The sequence below is a fragment of the Crocuta crocuta genome, unplaced genomic scaffold (assembly GCF_008692635.1).
Source record: "Crocuta crocuta isolate KB4526 unplaced genomic scaffold, BGI_CrCroc_1.0 scaffold149, whole genome shotgun sequence".
NCBI lineage: Eukaryota > Metazoa > Chordata > Mammalia > Carnivora > Hyaenidae > Crocuta > Crocuta crocuta.
Window position 1 is genome coordinate 5,599,527 of NW_027551561.1, and position 22,290 is coordinate 5,621,816.

Consider the following 22,290-nt stretch of genomic DNA (forward strand, 5'->3'; position numbering starts at 1 on the left):
TAAAAGACAAAAGCTTGGGCTCCACTCTCAGCCCCCGCTGGGGACTCCGCGGCCCCCAGAGCTCCCACCAAGGAGGCCCGCCGTCCTCTTCACAGCTGGCCGTGGGTGCTGGATTCACAGTACCTGAGTCCTTCCTGTGTTTCCACGGCCGACGGGGAGAGGACACAGAAGGGCAAGCACGTCTTCCCGACCTCAATTCACAGTCACTTAAGGAGATGGAAGAAGGGGACCACACATTTTTTTTTTTTTTATGACAGGCAGCGCAGAGGCTGGGCCATGAGCTGGGAGGCCGCCCAGGGCCCCGAAGAGGAAGCGGGGGTGTCTTCCGGGCCCTCAGCTTGCCTTCAAGGCTCCTGGCAGTGTCAGTTCTTTAAGGGCAGGGACCATGACTGTGCCCACCGCGGGCACACACGACACTGTGTGGGTTCGAGGCCAGCTTCTTGAACCGACCTGTGGGCGTGACGCCCATGGGGGAGGCCAAGGGAGGGGAGGATGAAACAAGCAGTCTCCCGGAGGAGGGAAGGGTCCCCCGGGGCTGAATCCGGCTGGTTCACAGCTCCTGTCTTCCCCACGCCCCCCCGCTGGGAAGGGTACAGAGCTGGGGTCTGGGGCGCTGATGGGCAGGGGAGCCCGGGTACCTTGCCCGGCCGCACAGCCGCGCTCTCTGAGCGAGTGTGGGTCGGGCCAGGGGGCGCCTGACCCAGAGACAGGAAGGTGGCCCTCGGCTTCTAGGCAGTGGCCCGAATCCCGGGACACTGTGGCCAGCCCCCAGGGAAGGCTCTGAAGACTGGGAGCTGTGCTAGGGGAGCGGAAATGAAAGGGATGGGAGGCCCACATGCCTCCCCGTCTTGGCTCAGAGCACGGACACGGGTCCTGGGTCGGAATCCAGCCACGTCTCATCACTCTCGGTCAGTTCCGGTGAGGGCCTGACGTGGCGGAACGTCCACTGAAGGCTGCTCTCCCATTTGGAACTTTTCTCTTTAGGGGACAGTTTCTAACGAAGAGGCAGGAAGCTCTCACATCACCGACGCCCCCCAGTCAAGCCCCTCCTTCTGGCGTAAACATAAACACGCAAGTGGCCCCGACTCGGTTCACAGAAGGCTCTGAAGGCGGGGGGCTGGGTGGGTCTAGGTGAAAGGCGTCGGGGGCACAGGCCTCCCGTCCCGGCCGAGAGCTCAGGTGCGGACAGCGGAAGAGTCGGGAGTGGCAAGGGCCTTGAAGAGGACTGGGGGAGAAGAGGCGGGCCGATCCGGAACCCCGGCGTGACGGCTGACAGGCTGGCCGAAGAGCCAGGTCACCCCGCGGATGGGCAGTACACGGTGCACGCAGCTGGGGGGCTTGGCCTTCGCTCTCAGCATCTTCGCTCAGAGGCCAGCCAGGCACTGGATGAGTCCCAGCACCTTAGTGTCTGGCTTCCCGGAAGCTGTGTGAAGGGCACCTCTCTACCGGCAGAGCAAACCCTGCCTACCGGCCACTGGGTTGGTCCAGATGTTATCCGGGTTTGAGGTGTCTCTATTTTTCCGGCAGGTACAGGCTGGGTCGCTGGGGCCAAAGGGGAGCCTGAGCTCTCTGGAAACAGGAATCCTGCCTCTCTCATAATCCAGCTTGGTTCCTGGCCGGGGTTTCCTCTGCCAGAGGAACAAGGGATCGTGTCCCTTCAGGGGGATACGGGGAGAACCCTACAGAGGGCGATCACCCACGGTTGGGGTTTCGGGACAAAGCAGAGTCCAGGCCACACCTCGGCGCCCCCACCCTACCCCGAGAACAGCCACAGTCACGATGCTGTTCTTCCCTCCTGCCTCGCTGCCGATGGGGGAGGGGAAGGTCGCTTCCACCACCCCGGCCGGCAGTACCAGGGCACCGCTGCAGAGCACTTTTTATTATTCCCTACTGTGCAGCGGCGAGTTCACTCCACAGAAACGCACATGTAAACATCCGCTGCCTGTCAGGGCGGGTCTGGGTGTTGGCGATGTCACTTTAAGAAATAGCAGGTGCAGCTCCTCTCCGGCCAGGGCATTTCTGTTGGATGAACGGTTTGAATCGAGGACTCCCGCTCCTGGGTTGCGGCACTTAGGAGGGGGGACTGAGGTCTCGGAGGGCATTTTCGCCTGGGTCACGGTGCTTGGTTGGAGATTTCAGGAACGCATTTAAGAAAGAAAGGAATCGGCAGAAAAACCGCCCACGGTGGCTACATCTTTGGGTTACCGGGCTCCAGGACACCCAGGCCAAACCTTTCAAACCGGGGCACAACTTTGCTGCTGTTAATGCTGCGAAGAGGAACAGAAAGAAGGGTTACGGCCGCGCTGGTCTTGCTCAGAAGCGGGGTGGTGTTAGCTAGGGAGCCGGTCAGTCTTGGAAGCCCTGCGGAGGACCCAGCTCCAGCAGGAAGTGAGTGACTGTGCCAGTGGCCTTGGCTGAGCTGCGCCTGGTCACGGGTGGCCGGGGCGCTAAGACTCAGCCACACGCCCTCCCGAGGGTGCGGGGGGCTCATTAGTCTCAGATTCCCCAGCCCCAGTCACTGCTGTGGGCTCGTTGGATCTACTTGGTCACTTGCAGCCAGCAGAGCAGAGCTCCAAACACAAGCAGGAGAGAAACCTGCCCCCAAGTACTGAGAGGGATGCCACACACTCCTCTGGGACAGGGTCCCAGGCATCAGGGACCACTCGGGGAGCAAGCTGAAGCACAGATTCTCAGAGCCCGCCTTCGGAGAGACCGGGCTCGGTTGTGGGAGGGACCCCACGAATGTACATTCGGTAAGCAGCGCTGGGAGGGTGCACGGCCGCACGGCCACACCCTCGATGAACGCCAACTTGGGGTCTGGTACTTTCTGTCTGCACCGGTGGACTTACAGGGAGCTAACATCGTGGGGGCCGGGGGCGGAAGCTTTGTTCTTATCAGTGAAATCGTTTGGCGACAGCTCCCTCCCCAGCCCCCTGCTTTGTTTTGGGACAATTTTCCTAAGCGCGTCGCTGAGGACAAAGCCCTTGCAGGCTAGCGTCTTTCACGACAGCGGGACTTCTGGTGTCCACCTCCCTTGGCCCTCGGCAGCTCTGAAATCATCCCAGGCCTTGCTGGACAAGCTCTCTGCAGGACGGCAGCCACGCCAAACCTCTCCACTCGCTGTGCTGTGGGAGCAGTATCGCCGGTGGGAGGCCNACCCTCGCGGGCAGCAGTGATTCAGGCACACAGAGGCCGTGGAGCCGGGGGAGGGGGGTCGGTTTCAAACACAAAGCGACAGAAGAAGTCTCCGGAGAGACGCTCCGGGCAGCAGAGACCGCATCCCCCGGGTTAGTGCCCGCATCTCAGTTTGAGCTTGAGCAGAAGTCGCGGTGCTGCGTGTCGATTAGGAGGAAGAAAAGCCCCCGGCGCATGCAAGGCAGCCCGGCCTACAACCTACGGGAAGAAAGAGAAGAGGGGAGAACCGAGTCAGAACCCGAGCCCATGGAGGGGCAGAGGGAGCGGCAGAGGCCTGGCCGGGGCATGGGGCAGGGGACCCTCTTTCCCTGCGGAGAGGGAGACAGGCATCCCCCCTCCGCTCGTGGCTTGGCAGCATGGGGAGCTTGGAAGGGACCTGGCAGCAAGCCCCTGTCCCGCGCTCGGCTGGGACACAGTCACAGAATGTTGAGACAGAGGCTGGCCGGTGGGCCCACCGGCCCTCAGCCCGACTATCAGAAGGGACTTCTTAACAGCTCCCTCTTTTGGCTTACTGCAGTCCCTTCTTTAAGCTCTGGCCAAAGAGCACCCTAACCTTGGACCAACGATCTGAGCTCGCTCCCACCCAGGGACATGCCACCATCGGCCACAATGGGGCGGACAGAGGCCCTGCCCCAGGCCGCGGGTCTTCTCGCAGCCCGGCGAGAGACACACAGGCCCACAGGACCCGTGCCCGTGGCCATTTCGGCAACAGGAACATCACTTTGGTTTTATGCAAACAAAACACGCAAAAATGGGGAAGCTGGATGCAGAGACAGAACAGGAAGCAGGGTGCAAACAGGCAGGAGATAAGAGGAGACACACTATTCCTCCAGAACCGGGAAGGAGTTCTTAAAGTCCAGGTGACCGTAACGTCCTTTCCCGTAGTAGCGGCTCCGCCAGCGACTGGGGGGGGTGCCCCGTGACCATGATGCCAAGTGTGGGAACGGCGCGGTCCGGTGGGTGACGGAGTCAGGCACCCAGTGCAGACCGGTGGAGGAGGGGCCGCAGGTGTCAGCACGGCAGGGAGGGAGAGAGGACAGAGCGGGCCAGCACACCCGCCACCCCCCCCAAAACAAAAAAAAAGCAACAAGACGAATGGAAAAGAAAAGAGAAAATGAGAATTAGAGACAATGTGTTGATGAACAAATCCTGAACAGGAAGTTCTGACTGAGACTCATCCGGGGATGCCGGCATTCTTTGCTCTCGGGCTAAAACGGATGGCCTTGGGCGGTCCCACGTGGGACTTCCGTTTCCCACCCGTGAAAGAAGAAGGTGGGGCTGTGTGGTCCTTAGGGACTCTGGAATTATCTCCTGAATGCCAGACCCACCTGGCACAGCCTTCTCTTCTATGGATGAGATCTTAAACCAGCGCCCAAGATCTTAAACAAGTCGCCCAAGGTCTGACGAACCGGATCCTTGAACTTCTTGCAAATCTAGGGGACCCCCAGACTCCGGTCTCTGCCAGGAGAACTCCTGCTCAAAACCCAGTTCCAGTGACCCCCCCCTCTTTCTGGGGACCCTTTCTCAAGTCCCCTGGGTGGGCAGAGACGCCCCTGTGCAGGTTATAACCATTCCCTCCTTTATTTACCAATTACACTGCAAACACCTTGCTGGCCTCGGCCTGGCCTTGGCCTTTGGTCTCCCCAGGTGTGTAGCAGGTACTCAGCAAAGAGTGGCGAGAACCCATGTCTCTAACGTCAACATTCCGCTACGGAGCCTGACTCCTCTTAAGAGCAAAACATTGCAATTAACGTGTCACTCTAAGCGAGTATTCCCAACCCTACACTGTCACTCCTCTACACTGTCCCTACAAATGACCCAAAACACCAGTTCACCGTATTTCTTCACGGACTTCTGCCTGCATCCTCTGGTATGTCGGGTGACCCTGCTCCCTGCACCTCAGCTTGAGACCCAGTTTGGTTTGTTTTCAGATGGGAGGGGCCAGCAAACTATATAGACCTCAAATCCAGCCACTAAAACATTTGGACCACTTTAAAGGTTTGTCAAAAAAACAAAAAACAAAACCAAAAAACCCCCAAAACAACAAAACAAAAACACCAAGAACATATGATAGAGACCACATGACCCACAAGCCTAGAATATTTAACACCGGCCCTTTCTAGAACTGTGGATGGCCCTGCTGCCACCACACACCTGGGCAGCAGACGTGGGGTCAGGTGCAGCTTCTCCAGGGGCTCAGCGACATGGCTGCAGGTGCCCCACAGGCCGCCTAGACAGGCTCCTGCCCCAGAACTATCAAGGGCAGCTCGACTTTATCGGTTTCACCTACTGGGACTCGCTGGGAAAGCACACTTTTAAGAAGTGCCCTTTGCCTTTAAAAAGCTTCAAACCATTTGGGGCGCCTGGGTGGCTCAGTCGGTTAAGCGGCCGACTTTGACTCAGGTCACGATCTCACGATTTGTGAGTTCGAGCCCCATGTTGGGCTCTGTGAAGACAGCTCAGAGCCTGGAGCCCACTTTGGATTCTGTGTCTCCCCCCACTCTCTCTCTCTGCCCCTTCCTTGCTCATGCTCTGTGCCTCTCAATAATAAATAAACATTAAGAAAAAAGTTTAAAACCATTCATATCACTCAGGGGGCTCGTCACATAGGGCTCGCCCAACCTGTGTCTGCATAATCCATAAACTAAGAATAGTTTTTACCTTTCTAAATGGGTTGGGGGTAAAAACACCAAAAGAAGATTTCACAACATGGGAAAGCTGCATGAAGTTCAAGGGTGAGCATGTGTAAGTAAAGCTGTATTGAGCACAGGCAGCCCCCTGACGTACGCGCTGGGGCTGTTCTTGCACCTGACGGCAGAGCCGAGTCCTTGTGGCGGGGACTGTGTATGGTGCTGTGACGGCCTCGCACTGCTGCTGGGTGTGCTACAGATCGCGGGGGCCTGCGAAGCCTAACACAGCTCCCTCCGCTAGAAGCCCATCCCCCTTCAGCCGTCTGCCAGCCTCCTCTGGGTTTCTGAGTGGCAGAGAGAGCCAGAGAGGCGAAGCACAAAGGGAACGAAGACAGAATGGAGGAGTGAAGACTACCCTACCCCAAGCAGGTACAAAGGGCAGTGTGACAGAGCAGAAGGGAGATGGACTTCTAGGGTCAGAGCAGCACAAACTCAGGCCACGCCTTCCCCGTAACAGGGGGCCGATCTGGGGGCCGGAAACCGCTCTCGAGTCTGCGCCCTTTTACGAAACAACCCCCTTCGCCGATTCTGGTGGTGCTGCTCTAGCTTCCTGTCTGGCCCCTTCCCTGGCGGGTCTTCTCTTCCAGGCCTAGCCTGGACCCAGCGTCAGCACTGTTCGAGAACAGCGATGCTGGGCTTTCACAGCAGAGTACTAGAAACGCTCATCTCTGAAACAAACGAGACCCTAGTAGTGCTTGGGCAGGGGGACTAGTCACCTCTGGCCAATCTGCTTTGTATAGTGCCCAAAGTCGTAGGCAGACAGAGCAGACAGGGCCCTTATAGACACCAGGCGAGGGTGGCCCATGAAGGGGGGACTTACTCAGCAGACTTCCAGAAGTGCCCCGGGTGGGAGAGCCGCCGGTTCAGCTTAGGCAGTTTCTCCAGCATGTCCATCAGCAGGGTGAAGCTGGGCCTCTCCTGCAGGTCGAAAGCCCAGCAGGCGGACAGGATCTCCTGTAAGCAGAGGCGGCATTAGCAGTGTGAGAGCTGGCGGAGAGCGAGGAAGGCACAGCTGGGCTACGCGGCATAGGATCCATTCGATGCTCTCAAGCACCCCCCTCCTTCCATCTGGTGTCCCCTGAACATCTTGCCACTATTAAGAAGATTGGCCATTAATGGGGCGCCTGGGTGGCTCAGTCAGTTGAGTGTCCGATTTCGGCTCAGGTTATGATCTCATGGTTCTCATGGGTTCGATCCCCACGTTGGGCTCTGTGCTGACAGCTCAGAGCATGGAGCTTGCTTCAGATTCTGTGTCTCCCTCTCTCTCTCTCCCTCCCCTGCTCACACTCTGTCTCTCAAAAATAAATAAAACGTTAGGAAAAAAAAGAAGATTGGCCATTTCTGGAATAGTTGTTTCAAAGAAATAATTAAGTCTCAGAAGAGCTCGTGCTCCTAGTTGAAAACAAAGGGCACCAGCTTGTCTCTCCTCTTTCCTTCTTAGAGCGTCCTGGAATAACAGGATCAAAGCTGAATAACAGGAAAGAGATCAGAAATGGGGTTGTAGGGGTGCCTGGGTGGCTCAGCTGGTTAAGCGTCTGACGCTTGGTTTTGGCTCAGGTCATGATCTCACGGTTTCATGCTGTGCTGATAGTGTAGAACCTGCTTGGGATGCTCTTTCTCGTTTCCTCTCTCTGCCCCTCCCCTACTCACGCAGGCTCGGTCCCTCTCAAAATACATAAACTTAAAAAAAAGAAAAAAAGAAATGGGTTGTAGATTTTTTTGAATGGAAAGGAGAAGAAATGCAAGATGCTCAGAATAACTGTGGGGTGAGACTGCAATGGAGGGGGACCTGCAGTGTTCCAGGAATCCTCTGGAGGCTGGGAGCGACCAGGTTAAACCAGAGGGCAGTACTTGAGAGTCAGTAGAACACCTGTCCCGAATGCCTCCTAAGAGTGAAGCCCCTCTGACTTGGGTGGTTTGCTGCCTACTCTCAGGATCTGCACACTTCCAGCACCCTCTGCAGCGTTTCAATTCAGGAGAGCTCCTGTGAGGCCCGTGAAAACAGGCCTGCACACACGACCAGGCAGGAAGTGCTTACTGACTTAGGCTCGGCAGCTTGGGTTTCTGTTCTTAAGTACAAGTAGACCTCATGGGGTTGCCTGCTAGGTGAGGAAGAGAGGTCAAAGATAAATGGACCAAAACAATGACTTTGGAGAAAATTGTGTGTGTGTGTGTGTGTGTGTGTGTGTGTGTGTGTGTGTGTGTGTAGAAGCTACTCTACCCATAAAACAAGATCAAGGTGCAATAAAAAACACAACCAAATACAAGGAAGTACTTGCAATTAATAATACAGATTCTGCAATAAAACATTAGGAGTACTGGAAGATAAAACCCAGGAAATTCCCCAGATTGTGTACTCAATTGTAGGTAGGGAATAGAAAACACTGAAGAAGGTAAAAGAGGAGTGCCTAGGTGGCTCAGTCGGTTGACTGACTCTTGATTTTGGCTCAGGTCATGATTCTAGGGTCAGGGGACCAAACCTCACATCAGACTTTGCACTGAACGTGGAGTCTGCCTAAGATTCTCCCTCTCTCTGCTCCTCTCTCCCACTCGCTCTATCTCTCTAAAATTAAACAAANNCAGAAGCTCACCAAGGATCAAATTCTTGCTAATGGGAGTATCCACAAGAGAAAACAAAGAAACTATAGGGCCAGAAACGATATAATAAAGAAAAAACATAATAAAAGAAATTTTCCCAGAAACTTTCAAGGGAAACTGCAATCTTCCTCTGAAAAGGCTCACTGAAGGGACCTAGCTGAAAAAAAGAAAACCAAACCAAGGAATAAACTTATTCTAAGGTATATTTTAATGAGATCTCAATATAACAAGGATAAAGAGAAGATCCCCAGAAGTTCCCAGGAAGGATAAAACATGGCATCTATAAAAGATTGAGAATTAAGATTAATATCAGATTGTTCAGCAATGCACTGGACACTTAGCAGACAGCAGAGCAAAAATTTCATGTTCTTAGGCAAGGTTATGCTGAACCTCTTGGTGTGAAAACAAAGAACTTGTTTAGGTATATACAGATTCAAAGACTATCTCCTATGCATCCACTGGGAGGGAGTTCCTTTAGGTTTCACTCTCATTTTGCTGGAGTGCAAATACAGAAATGGGAAGACATGAGATATGAGAAATTCTAGTATTGACCCAGGAATGAATGAAAAGAAGTGGAAAGATGACAGCACTACAGTAGGCCTAAAATTCCACTATTCAAATTACAAGAAATCAGTAGGCCCTAAAAAGAATGAAACAAATTCCATTACACAGGCAGTGTGTAGAAGCTGCAAGACCTTAGGAATACAGTAAAGGTGTTTATCACCTCTCTCAATTAGGAGGAAAAAGGCAATTAGAAACTACAGGAAAAACCTAAAACCACACAAGAAAACCATGGTCCACATGTGAAGCCAACAAAATTGTGGTGGGCCTTTGAGTAACTGATGGAATGGAAGAAAAGAGATGGGTGCACAAAGAAGAAAATGTAATCCCAGTGAACTACTTAATCAGTATCTAATAGCAATTACCATCTATTATAATAGCGCACACACTATTTATTATCTTTTCACTTTTAGCCTCTATCTATAAACACAGGATGGAAAATTTAATCATGGCAACACAAAATTAGTCTTAATAAAAGGATAAAAGGAAAGTGGATGCAAACTGAACAGAGAAGAAGGGGCAGATGGCCATGGAATGAAGAGCTGATGGAACAAGAAGTCAGTCTTTTGGAGAGTGACCGGAGTTAAGGGACTGCTAGTTTTCATTAAGAATCCTTCCTTCTGGCCTTTTGATGTCATCCTGTGCACACTAACTTACTGTGGTTGCCTTGGCACAGAAAGTAGTGGCTGGTGGTAAACTGAGAGTGGTGTTTACACTGGGAGGGACAGAGATAAGGTGTCCCCCAGAGGGTACTTCTTGCTTTTGACTATAATTCAAAATCAATTTTTATTGCCATTGACCAATACCCCCTCTACCCTCCAATGGCAATGTCTTAAAAAAAAAAAAAAAAAAAAGACTAAACAGGAAAGCCAGCTTTCATGAGCCGGAACCTGACTGCTGGAACGTTTGCTCTTTGCTCCCATTTCCCCACTCCTTATCCCTAATCTATTCTAAAGAGGCTTCAAAGGTCATATAACCCCACACCGTTAGAAATCCTTCCAGAACAGAACTCTGGGTGTGCATTAGGAGGAGCTTTATTTAAAAATGAAAAATAAAAACAACTAATTATCATCTTAGCCCCAACCCAGGCCAATTACATCTTTCTGGTGGAGGCCCTAGACCTGATATTTTTAAGAGCTCCCCGGTTCAGTCGGTTAAGCGTCCAACTCTTGATTTCAGCTCGAGCCATGATCTCGGTGGTGAGACTGAGTCCTGTGTCAGACTCAGTGCTGGGTGTGAAGCCTAATCAGGATTCTCTCTCTCCTTCTGTCTGCCCCTACCCTGCATGCATGTGTGCATCTGTGCATGCACTCTCTCACTCTCTCTCAAAACAAACAAACATTAAAATAAATAAATAAAAGCTCCCAGATGATTCTGACTTGTAGCCAGCATTGAATCCTGACTCCCCGGTAGTCTTCTGATGGGCTCTGTACTCTGCTCCAGGCCTTCGCCCACCACTGCGCTCTAAGACTCTAAGTGTGCAGAAATACAATTGCGATTACTGCCAAGAAGACAACTATTTTTTCTTTCCGATAAAACAAGCATGCACGCATACTCTGGTTTATACAAAGTGTCCTTCATAACTTCATTGTAAGGGGTAAAAATTGGAAAAAACCTAAGTGTCCAACAACAGAAAAGTAGGTACATTATGGTATAAGCCACAGGACAGAAAGGGAGACAGGTTTAAAAGTAAGGACTTGTCAATGACTTGAGAATAATAAGCCTAATAAAAGGTCGTGTGGAAAAAAGGTCATGATTAAAAAAACTTAGCTACGTGTTATGAGCTTGATTTTGTTAAAGGTATGTATTTAAAATAATTAGGGGGGAGGGGCACCTGGGTGGCTCAGTCGGTTGAGCATCTGACTTTGGCTCAGGTCATGATCTCACGGTTCCCGAGGTCAAGTCCCACATCCGGCTCACTACTGTCAGCCTGTCAGTGCACAGCCCACTTCAGATTCTCTGTCTCTCTCTCTCTCTCTGCCTCTCCCCTGCTTGCGCTCTCCCCCAAATAAATACATATTACAAAAAAAAAAAAAAAAATTAAAAAAATTTTTTTAAGAATGGAGGATAGTAGNNNNTAAAAGAATTGTTTTAAGACTGTAGGATAGTAGCTGCTATAGCTGCTATCTGAAGTACCCAACAGCTGGGAGCCTGGACCCCTCCTACCACTACCCTGCTAAGGTGTCCAAGGTCATGTCATGGAAAAGGAGGTTCTGTGGCCAAGAGCATCGAGGAGGCACTCATCACCTGCTCGCCTTGCCTGACACACCCCAGTGAGGTGGAATCAACTGGCCAAGGAAGAGCCTGCTGTTGGTCATGGAGATTAGCATTTTGGTTTCATTCTTTTCTTGTTTTTGTTTTTTTAATGTAAACAGAAGGCAAGCAGGGGAGGGGCAGAGAGAGAGGGAGACACAGAATCTTCCAGGCTCTGAGCTGTCAGGTTTGAACCCACGAACTGCGAGATCATGACCTGAGCTGAAGTCAGACACTTAACCAATTGCTGCCCCCATTTTGGGGTCATTCTTGGGGGAGCGTACCTGTATAGTCTGCACTTCAACCTGATATGGCATGTGCTACTACACCAAGTCCAATGTCATAAATGAGTATTCCAAAGATATCCTAACAACTTGCTACCAGTCAAAGGAGGAAAATACTAAGATCTGTTAAGATCTTGAACGAAGGGGCGTCTGGGTGGCTCAGTCAGTTAAGCATCTGACTTCGGCTCAGGTCATGATCCCGTGGTTCTAGCCCCACATTGGGGCTCTGTGCTGACAGCTCAGAGCCTGGTGCCTACTTTGAACTATTTTTGTTGTTGTTGTTGTTGTTNGAAAGTCGGACGCTTAACCGACTAAGCCACCCAGGCGCCCCTTCTGGGTGCCTACTTTGGATTCTGTGTCTCCCTCTTTCTTTGCCCCTCCCCTGTTCTCTCTCTCTCTCTCTCAAAAATAAACAAACATTAAGAAAATTGTTCTTAAAGATCTTGAAGGAAGATTAGGTTGCATTTCTCACTGTGCCTGTCTCAGTTTGCAGAAGGGGACTCTGCCAACACTGTCCAGGACTTCAACAAGAAGGTCACGGCCTAGTTAGACCTCAACCTGGACCAGCATGAGGTGGCCTCCCAATGCTACGCCACCCAGATACCCCCTGGAGCTTATTAACACCCAGGCCAGCACCCACCTGTCCCACCCCTATCTGACTAACACGGTTATGGATGACCACGTTGAAAACATGGAGCCCCAGGTTCCTTTATGTCTCCTTATGCCAGGCCAAGGAAACTTAGACAATGCAATGCGGAGAAACCATTAGAGGCATTCAGAAACACAAGGTCAGCACCTGATTTGGACTGTGGCGACAAACATGCCGTGGAAACGTCGATGTGCTCTTTCCCAGTGGAGAAGGACTCTCTGGAGAAAGATCCGATACCACGGTAACCCCCCACGGTTTATGTTCTGTGCAGTGACGACTGTTTATCACCTTTTCATATAAGTCACAGACAGGGTTTTTACTACTTTTTCAACTCCTATTTCAGTTCAAACCGTTACCTTTATTTCTTTCCAGTCGTTTATTTTTTTTGTTAATTATTTTTTACAACAATGGTTTTGTATAAAGAAAAACGGTTGGGTAATAAAGGACACAGGTCTATTAGCCAGCAGCAGGGGCCTGCCCAGCATATTTCTGCCTCCGGGTGGGTCCCCGTTCTCAGGTGAGTGAATGAAGCCAGCCCCTCACCCTCCAGCCCTACTTCCCTCTCTAAGCACAGGTGGCTACTCACAGTGACTTCCTTCCCCAGGCTGACAGAGGCCAGGACACGCTTCATTCCTTCTCCACTTCCGATCTGCCAGATCAAGGCCTCTGCAGCTTGGTTCTTAAAGGGCCAGTCTCTTGCTTGCAGCTCATACCAAATAGTCCTGTGGGGGCCATGCATGCAGCGTGAGTTCCTCAACTGCTCAGCCCAGCTGCCGCCCAGGGGTTCCCACTGCCGCAGCGCCAGGAGCCCAGGCAGAGTATCCAAGATCCTCCTCCGGCTTTCTCCACCCACCAGGCTTCCAGAAGTAGCGTGACGGCATCCTGGTGGCTCCTCCCAGGCACCAGGGGACCCGTGGCCCTGCGCATCTGTTGTGATGGAAGGTCTGAGGCTGCACAGGCTCTGAACACAGATCCTGGCACAAATGTCTAGCCTCAAGTGGGGCTGACGCCTATGTCCAAGGTTGTCCGAGGAGTAACAAAGGCAACCTCGACTCATCTTGACCTTCTCCTTTAGACCCCCACTGCTCAGTGCGGGGGCCACTAGCGACGTGGAGCTATCGAGCAACTGAAATGTGGAGAGTGGACCTCAGGTGTGCTGCGGGTGTAAAATACTCTCCAAGGTTTGGAAACTTCATTGGGTAAAACAGCTCCTTGATGTTTAAATCTTGGCTAACATGTTGAAATGATAATATTTTGGATATATTGAGTTAAACACATTTTATTAAAACAGATTTTATCTGTTTTCCTTTTTTTTTAGCATGGCTAAGAGAAAATGTTAAACTCTGTATCTGGCTCATGTTACCTTTCTATATTTCTATTTTTCTTTTGGTTAGCATCATGGGGGCACTAAAGGCTGGCTGGCAGGACCCCGGTTCTCTTAGAGGGACGGTTCTTAGCTCTGGTCAGCAGTTCCATGGGCACTGGGTGAGACAGACACCCAGCAACGACCTAACTTAGTCTTCATGAAACTGTAGAGGAGGTACCATTTTTTTTTCCCATTTTATAGATGGGAAAAAAGAAGGTCAAGGCTGTGGTTCCTTAGCCAACAAATGGCAGAGCCAGGACTCGAAGCACACCACCACCCCCTCCCTGTCCCCAATGTCACCCGGGGCCCTTTCTTTCAGTCAATCTTGGCCTCAGGGACTCAGAAGGGGTGGGGGGGACTGCTGGGGCCTCCTCACCCAAATGCATAGACGTCAGCAGCTTTAGAGAAAGGCAGCTGGTCCTCGTCCTTCCCGGGGGTCATCTCGCGGACGATCTCCGGGGCCAGGTAGCACAGCCAGTCATGTGACAGCTTCAGCTGGTTCTCACGCCTGGAGGCCAAGAAGCCAGAACAGGGACACGGGGGCCTTTCAGCCAGCAGCCAAGAGGCAGCCCGGCACACACGTGCTCCAGGGCCGGCACACCGCCCGTGCGTGGCCCAGAAAATAGCACGCCGATCCCGCACTTGGCCAAGCCACCGGTGCTTTGGAGGGATGTTACAGAAGAGGGATAACCTAGTTTTTCTAGGAAAGCAGACCAGCAGCAGGTATTAGTAGGGAGCTGATTCTCCTCCCTAGAAGAGCGGAGCGTCTCCACACAGGAAATCAGTCTGCGTGTGTATCTTACAACCTGGCCTGGGGCTCGAACTCCAGGCTGACTGCCCTCTCCCTTCCTGGAGCGCCCCCGCCCCCCACCTGATTCTTGGAGAAGAGCCTTTCTCCCCACCCCCACCTTTCAAGATTTGGGGAAATAAAACCTGACGCTCTTCCTCAAACCGGGGGACACGAACCCTTGTCCCCTGCTCAAGTCCGTGAGCGAACAGGTCATATGTGAGCAAGGGAGACCCAGCCTCCGTGGGGGTCAGCGTGAGAATGAAGTGCCATGTATGAGGGACCCAAACGTCACCCATACCTGATTCGGGACCAGAACCCTAAGGACAGGACCTAAGTAGACCTGGCCCTTCCTGTAAGGGGAGGGCTGTTCCTCAGCAGCACGTAGCAAGTGCCCAAACACCCGCCGCACCTCGAAGCCCGGCTGGCACTGCCCAGGTCCTCTGCGTCCCGTCCAGACACCCAATCCCAACTCACCGTCCCTCTTGGACCACGCCCGAGATGCCAAAGAGCCCGAAGTCCGTGATGACCACTTTGCCGTTGTCATAGAAGACGTTCTTGGATTTGAGATCTTTGTGGACAATGCCCTTGGCATGTAGATACCCCATGCCCTGGAAAACAGGGAGCCTCACGTCAGCGGGGGGCGGGAGGAGGAGTGACAGGGATTCAGCCTCTACCTGGGCTGGGCGATGAGCTGTATGCCCTCCCCACGCCCCCTCATGGGGTCTTCAAAGTCTCATGTGGTAGAACTGTCTCCATTCTACATATGAGGCCACTGAGCCTCAGAGAGGGGACATCACTTGCCCCAGCAGTTAAGCAGCACTGCTGACCATGGCCTTGTGCTGTCCAACGGACACCATATACTTAGCTAAGGTGTGGAGAGGGTGACAGGTGGGGAGCNACGGGATTCGGGTGACCTAGACGTCTCTATCAGGCTTTACACCAACTGGCCTCTACCCTTAAGCCAAGCAAAGGGCTCAGGCTGGGAAACAGATGAATTCCCAGACAGGAGGCCCCCAAATTCAGGTGGTCCCAGTATGTGTGCTGTGGCAGAAGGAGTCCTGGACTAATACCGACGTCTAGAAGCCAAGTTCCACCTTGGCTCAGGTTTTAATTCTCCGTGTGACCTTGGGCACGACTTCTGAGCTTGTAGCTTGTTTCCTCCTCTATCAAGTGAAGGGGGGGATGGGTGATTTCTAACCACTGCTCTACGCAGAAGTGAACCCTGGCCAGGCGTACGGGACGCAGGCCACCTGACACAGGCACGCTCTCACTCAAGGTCAACCTGTCTTCTGACGTGAAACGCACGACTCCCGTGTACTCCCCGGATGCCCTTGGGAACAGGAGCAGACGCCACCACTGAAACGGCCACCCGGCCAGCTCAGAAAAAGACACAGGTAAAGCCACCTCCCCCCCTCCCACATGGAGGGCACTTCACACATTATGAGAGTCCTGGCTTTAAAGCTACTTGGGCCGAGGACTGGAAAGGTAAAAACAAACCGCGTTAAGGAAACAGAACGAGCCCTGACACAGAACCCAGCTGAGGCCAGAGCTCCGTCCGAGGGGATCTGGAGAGCATCAGAGAAGAGTTTACACAAGGCAAGAGAGGGCAGGGCATGGGGTCTGCGGTAGCAACCCCTCATACCCCCAGGCTTGCGGAGAGCTCTCTCCCTGCTGTGGAAGCAAAGAGCTCCAGGAAAGAGTGACTTGCTCCCTCCCACAAGTCCATCCTGAATGCAGGAAAATCACTCCTAGGATATCTGCCCATTTCCCAAACCCAACCAAGGCACAAGCCTTCCTCGGCGACCCAAGGCGCCACCCTGGGCTGAACAGCGACCAGCTACATGACCGAGGACAAGTGGCTGTACCACTCTGGGCCTTGTTTTCAAAAGAGGTGCCATGGCACCCTCCTACACTGTTCGTGGGAATGGAAACTGGTACAGCCCCTCTGGAANCTCTTGCAGTCTGTGAATTCAAGCCCTGCGTCAGGCTCTGTGCTGACAGCTCGGAGCCTGGAGCCTGCTTCAGATTCTGCGTCTCCTCTCTCTCTGCCCCTCCCCCACTCACACTCTAACAAAAATAAACATTAAAAAAATTTAAAAATTAAAAAATAAATGCCCAGGTCTGGAGCACAAATCCCTTCCCTTCTCATGATTTCACGGGGTCTCCAGAGCAGCCCCCCCAATCACAAACCTAGCCAAAGGTCAGGGCCCTGTTCTTGGATTTTGAACCTCAAAATACTAATGATGAGAAAAGGAAGTGGCTTAGAGAGGATAGCTTCTCAGCAGGCGAAAACCAAACCAAACAAGCCAGCAGAGGGGCGGCTTCCGGCTCTGTGGCTCCAAAGTCTTTGAGTAACTTCTCTCGTCTGCCCCTAGAATCTTCTAGATGGTTCCTTCATCTGACCTCAGCCTGTCAGCAATCACACAGAGATGCCCCAGTGTACTGACTATAAGGAGAGAAAAACAATGTAGGATGGGGGTGGGAAGCAGGGCCCAGCAAGGCTGGGGACAGCACGAAGTAGGTGTGACACCCAGCTGCCCCCTCCGCCTCCTCTGAAAGGAGACATACTGCAAAGGAAGGCATAAATGTGGGACTTTAACCGAGAGGCTTCAAAATTCAATTCATTAATTCAGCCACATGGACGTGTCACGTGGAAATCTTGATTTGTGCACAGATGTCACTGGTGATTTTTGTCTTTTCCTTGCTAAAGACACACACACACACACACACACACACACACACACACGCACGCATGATGGACGGAAGGAGGGAGGGAGAGAAAGGGAAGGTAGGAGCGGAGCTGGGAGACTGGGAGCTATAGGGAGCCCCTAAGAGCAAGCTTTTCAACAAAAACAAGAAAAGACGAATTCCTACCCAGCAGCCGTCTGGCTTTAATCCGAGCCTGCCTGGGTGCTAAATAAAGCGACTTATAAATAAGCCTTTCTTTCATTTGTGTTTAATTACTCTAAATAAATAAATAAATAAGTAAATAAAGTCTAAAACCACCAACAAAAAATTAATCAACAAAACGAGGGAGGGAGAGAGGAAGGAAGAGAGAAAAAGACAGACAGAAAGACAGGGAGGGAAGAAGGAAGGAAGGCAGAAAAAAGGCTGCCCGAGGGCCGGTCCTCATGAAACTTGGACTTGGAAACTTGAAGGCAGAAAGCATGGGTGCTTTCACACCACCCTCAATCAGTTCTTAGACTCTCATCAAACACCATGCCCTGTGCCCAATGCGTCCCCAGTGGATTATCCCATTCCACTCCAGCACGAATCCAACAGGGGAGGCCATGTTGGAAGCCCCCTCTTACTGGAGAGGAAGCCAAGGCTCAGAGAGACTCAGTGACCTGCCCAAAGCCACACAGCTGGCGTGACCAGCATTCAAACTCAGTCCATGTGTCTTTCAAGCCTGTCATGGTCCAATTCACCCGTCATCACAGACTGGGGGGGTCTAGCTCCTGGCTCTAAGTGGATCAGACACGGGCAGAGGGACGGAGATGGGGGCCCACCCTTGAGGCGTTCCAGCTAAAGGAAGAGACAGAGCAGGAGGAGGCCAGGAACCCCGGGGACCAGCCGGCTAGCCCTTTACCTTGATGATCTCCTGAGCGATCTGTCTGGTCTTGTTGATGTCCAGAGACGTCTTGGGGTCCCTCACAAATGAGTGCAACGTCCGCCCCTTGCAGAAGCTGTGGAGAGTGGCGGGGTCAGCGGGCTGGGGCCAGCACAGTCCGACCCCAGCCCCTGTGGACAGAGCTGTGACCCCAGCCTGTGGAGGACCCTATCCATCCTCTGGACGGTGGGCACTAGAATCCTCGTTCTTCACCACGCCTGACGCCCCTTCCTTCCCGGCCATGCCTGAGCGTGCAAAAGCACACACGCACGCGCGTGCACCTTATTCCCTGAGGCCCAGGGCCTGCCCACCCCAGATCCAGAAACCCCGTTCACCGAGGCTCTTGGTGCTCCAGAGCAGCCCACCCTTGGGGGATTCAAGGCAAGAACGTGCCTTCAAACTCAGGGAAGAATCTGGCCTTTCGGGACTACGGCCAGACAATGCTGGGGATGCTCCATAATGATGCTCGTGATCATTCTGCTGTTTTCTGATAACAGAGATTTTATCACAGTACAGGAGTGTGCAGGCGGAGGGTGGCTTCAGGGGGATCAGAGTGATTACTGGGTGACGGGCTCGCATTTTCAGGCCTCCTGCACTGACTCCTAAAACGTGGGCTGAACAAGGACCCGGAGAGAGCGTATCGCCTACTCCCCGGCTCCTGGCAAAAGTTCAGTGAAGGCATCTCACGAAGAAGCCAGTTTTAGGAAAGTTCTCCAAGGAGATAGGGTTCTTAAGGCCTCAGAGACTTTGAGCACCGGCCGAGGGGTCAGGAATAGTGGCTGAGGGCTCCTGGTCTGGGTTCTAATGCCCTCAGCATAATCCGAAACGCGACTCTTTTGGGTAATGGATGATTTGTTTTGCGTGTTCCCTTTAAGCAGACTCCGATTCTCGTGGCGTGGGTGGGTGAGGAGAGACGGAGGGATGAAGGGTGGGCGGTGCTGGGGCCAGGGACCCTGGGGGGTGCTGTGCGGCTCCCTACATCATCATGTCGCCCTGTTCCCGGCTGGAATTCTGTTCCCTTGGTGGCTAACCTGGTGACGTCAGCAGTTCCGGTTGTTCTCGTTTATGCCTTGGATGACCACGCCAAAGGGAAATTAATTTTTACTTAGTAATTCGTTTGTTTGGTGGGGTAGTGGGGGGAAAAGGTTCTTTCAGCACGGGGTCTGCCTATAAGGGAACGTCACCAGAATATTAATGAGCGGGCTCCCGGCTGATGGGATTAGAGCGATCTCTAGTTTCTTCTTGAAACCTCCATGTATATTCCAAACTACCTCCACTAACCTATTACTGTTTCTCGTTTTTAATCTTTTATTATTGTTACTATCTTTTAATATTTGTACCTTTTTTTTTTATATATTTATACATATTTATTCATTTGTTCATTCACTTATAGGCTTTACACATGGCGTAGAGCCCCAACGTGGGACCTGAACTCACCACCCTGAAGATCAAGACCTGAGCCGAAATCTCAGGAACCAAATTCTTAGCCACCCAGGCGCCCCTTGCTGTTCCTGATTTTATAAGTAAATACCCGGGGCGCCTAAGTGGCTCCGTTGGTTAAGTGTCCTACTTCGGCTCAGATCGTGATCTCGTGGTCTGTGAGTTTGAGCCCCGCGTCCAGCTCTGTGCTGACAGCTCAGAGCCTGCTTTGGATTCTGTGTCTCCCTCTCTCCCTGCTCCTCCCCCACTTGCACTCTGTCTTTCTCTTTCTCGAAAATAAACATAAAAAAAAAAAAAAGAAACAGACAACGTCCATCAGAGCACCACATTCGTATATGCTCGCCCAGCCCACGTACTCACGTAAGTTCACAAACATATGGAAACGAAGATGTTCCATACGGCAAAGCGCCCAGCAAAAAAGAGGGCGGGCTGAATATACTGGGGGGAACAGGGGATCAGGCAGAGCCCAGCCCACTTTCAGCGATGTCACGGCGGCAGCTTGAGATCAGCCGCGGGGAGAGTATTTGCACCGCAGCAAGTGACCTCTACGCAAGCGAGGGCTTCCCTCCCCACCACCCAGGCATCGGAGGTTCAACATTTACGAACACACTGCTGAATTCAGCTATGTGCCAGGAATGTGGGGTGAGCGGTAAAGACTGTACTCGAGCGGAGAAAGCAGGTGCGACCCCTCGGGGTCTGTGCTATTTTCACAAAGGAACGGATAGTTTAAAACCCTGAGTGTATACAAACTTCTTTATCTTGACAGAAGGCACTGTAAGGATCTGTGTATAGTACATCCACTTCCGGGAAGAAGCACCTGGGTGGGGTGCGAAGGAGACTAGCTTTCATCTTGTACCTTTCTGGAACGCTTGTTCTCTACCATGAGGCATCATGAGACACAGAATCTGAAACAGGATCCAGCCTCTGAGCAAGCATTCAGGACAGAGCCCGACGCGGGGCTCAAACCCATGAACTGTGAGATCATGACCTGAGCCGAAGTCGGGCGCTCAACCGACTAAGCCACGCAGGTGCCCCTATCGTTTTGTTTATGTTTTAATGTCCGTGGGGCTACGCGATGGGGAAGGCTCTGTTGTACTACCCACATTAAGACCTTCACGCAATAGGGGCGCCTGGGTGGCTTAGTCGGTTAAGCGTCCGGCTTTCGCTTGGGTCATGATCTCGCGTTCGTGGGTTCGAGCCCCGCGTCGGGCTCTGTGCTGACAGCCAGCTCAGAGCCTGGAGCCTGTTTCAGAGTCTGTGATTCCCTCTCTCTCTGACCCTCCCCTGCTCACGCTGTCTCTCTCCCTCTCTCTCTCCTAGAAATAAATTAAAAAAACATTAAAAAAAAAAAAAAAGACCTTCACGCAATAGTGGGGTGGCCGGGGGCTGGGTTACCTGGTGATGATGGCCAGGTGGGGCGGGCTCATGCAGGCGCCCATGAAGAGCACCACGTTCTCATGCCGCGTCTGCCGGTAGTTCATCACCTCCTTCTTGAACAGCTTCAGGTGGTCCTGGTTGTGGCCGTCCATCTGCAGCAGGCGGATGGCCACCTCGCCGTGCCAGCGGCCTCGGTGCACGCGGCCCCAGCGGCCCTGCCCGATGGGCTCGCCCAGCTCCACCTGCTCGAAGGGGATGTCCCACTCCTGCAGGTACACGCTAGTCTGGCTGGCCTTGCGAGAGATGGGGCCCCGCCAGGGCCGGCGGGGGCTCGGCAGGTCGTCCACCTCATCTTCGTCGTCCTCTGCCTCGGACTTGCCGGCCTCTGCCTCCTCGGCCTGGCGGGAGGGGGAGGGACGGAGCAGGGCAGCAGATATGGGCTCGGCCAACTGGCCCCCCCCGAACCCCACCCAGGTAAGGGGAGAAAGGGGCAGGGGGTCGGGGCGCAGCTCCACACCAGCCTGCTGTGGCCAGGGGCCGGGTCACTTAGCACCACAGGACCCCAGCATCTGCACCCACAAACATGGCACCTGGCCCAGGGAGGCCCTGAGGCCCTTCTTCTCGCAAGTGCTCCAAAATCTACTGCTGAATGACATCTAATCGCTAGGAAAGAGTGTTAACATCCCGTGGTATAGACGAATTTAACCCCACTGATCCTTTCTGGCCCTTTCTTTGTTTAAAACAGTTTGTGACTGTCCTCCGGGCAGGAGTAACTCAGTTTCAACCCCTCTGCGTGGCTCGGAGCCAGGCTCTCGGTTGATACTTTGATTGGAGGGTGTAGACGGTGGTTCTCGGCCCTGGCTGCAATCAGAATGACCTGGGGGGCTCTGACATCGCGGGGATGCCTGGCCCCACGCCAGACTGACTGAACTAGAGCCTCCTGTGCTGGGCCCCGGGCCTCCAGGCTGGGAACCATGGGAGCGATGGGCTCACTTGAGCTTCAAAAATAAAAAACCCGAAGAAGGCTCATGTTTCTCGTCACTCTTCCAGGCTGTGCACCTGCTGCAGCGGGCGCCCAAGAGGGCCCCCCGCAGCGCCCGGCACCCAGGCGCCCCCCACACCTGTGTGTGGAGACGAGGAGGAAGAGGGGAGAGAGAGGCACCGTCTCCGGGCCACGCGGGTCACCCTCACTCACCTCTGCTTCGTGATCCTCCACCACGTCTGCTTTGGGCTGGTTGTCGAGCCTGAGAGTAAGACGGTGCGTCAAGGAGACCCTGGGGACGGGTCAGTCTGTGCTTGGATGGGCACCCCCACCCCGCCCCCCCTCCGTGAGGTCTAAGCGAGGGCCACCAGTCCTGCCTCCTTACTGGACCCGCTCGGCCGTGGGCAAGGCTGTCTAGATGCCGAGGAAGCAGACAGGAGGCCAAAGACCAAGCCCCATTTCCTTTCTCTGGCCTCAGCCTTCTTTAGACTAACC

The 22,290-nt window shown here is 53.1% G+C and overlaps 1 protein-coding gene across 3 annotated transcripts in view; it reads right to left on the reverse strand.

Moving 5' to 3' along the window:
* Positions 1-6: 6 nt before the first annotated feature.
* The window catches only part of KSR1 (kinase suppressor of ras 1), a 59,060-nt gene continuing 36,776 nt past the window's right edge, over positions 7-22,290 (reverse strand). For 2 of the 3 annotated variants that reach the window (XM_077749871.1, XM_077749870.1), the window contains 8 exons: positions 22,009-22,057; positions 20,832-21,211; positions 17,976-18,072; positions 14,861-14,994; positions 13,973-14,104; positions 12,817-12,952; positions 6,706-6,839; positions 7-2,267 (listed from right to left, as the gene is read on the reverse strand). In XM_077749871.1, coding sequence (XP_077605997.1) covers positions 2,189-2,267; positions 6,706-6,839; positions 12,817-12,952; positions 13,973-14,104; positions 14,861-14,994; positions 17,976-18,072; positions 20,832-21,211; positions 22,009-22,057 — 1,141 coding nt within the window. In that variant the 3' untranslated portion in view covers positions 7-2,188. Of the gene's footprint in view, positions 2,268-4,017; positions 4,099-6,705; positions 6,840-12,816; positions 12,953-13,972; positions 14,105-14,860; positions 14,995-17,975; positions 18,073-20,831; positions 21,212-22,008; positions 22,058-22,290 lie in introns of all 3 variants that reach the window. The other variant, XM_077749872.1, reaches the window with a different exon arrangement.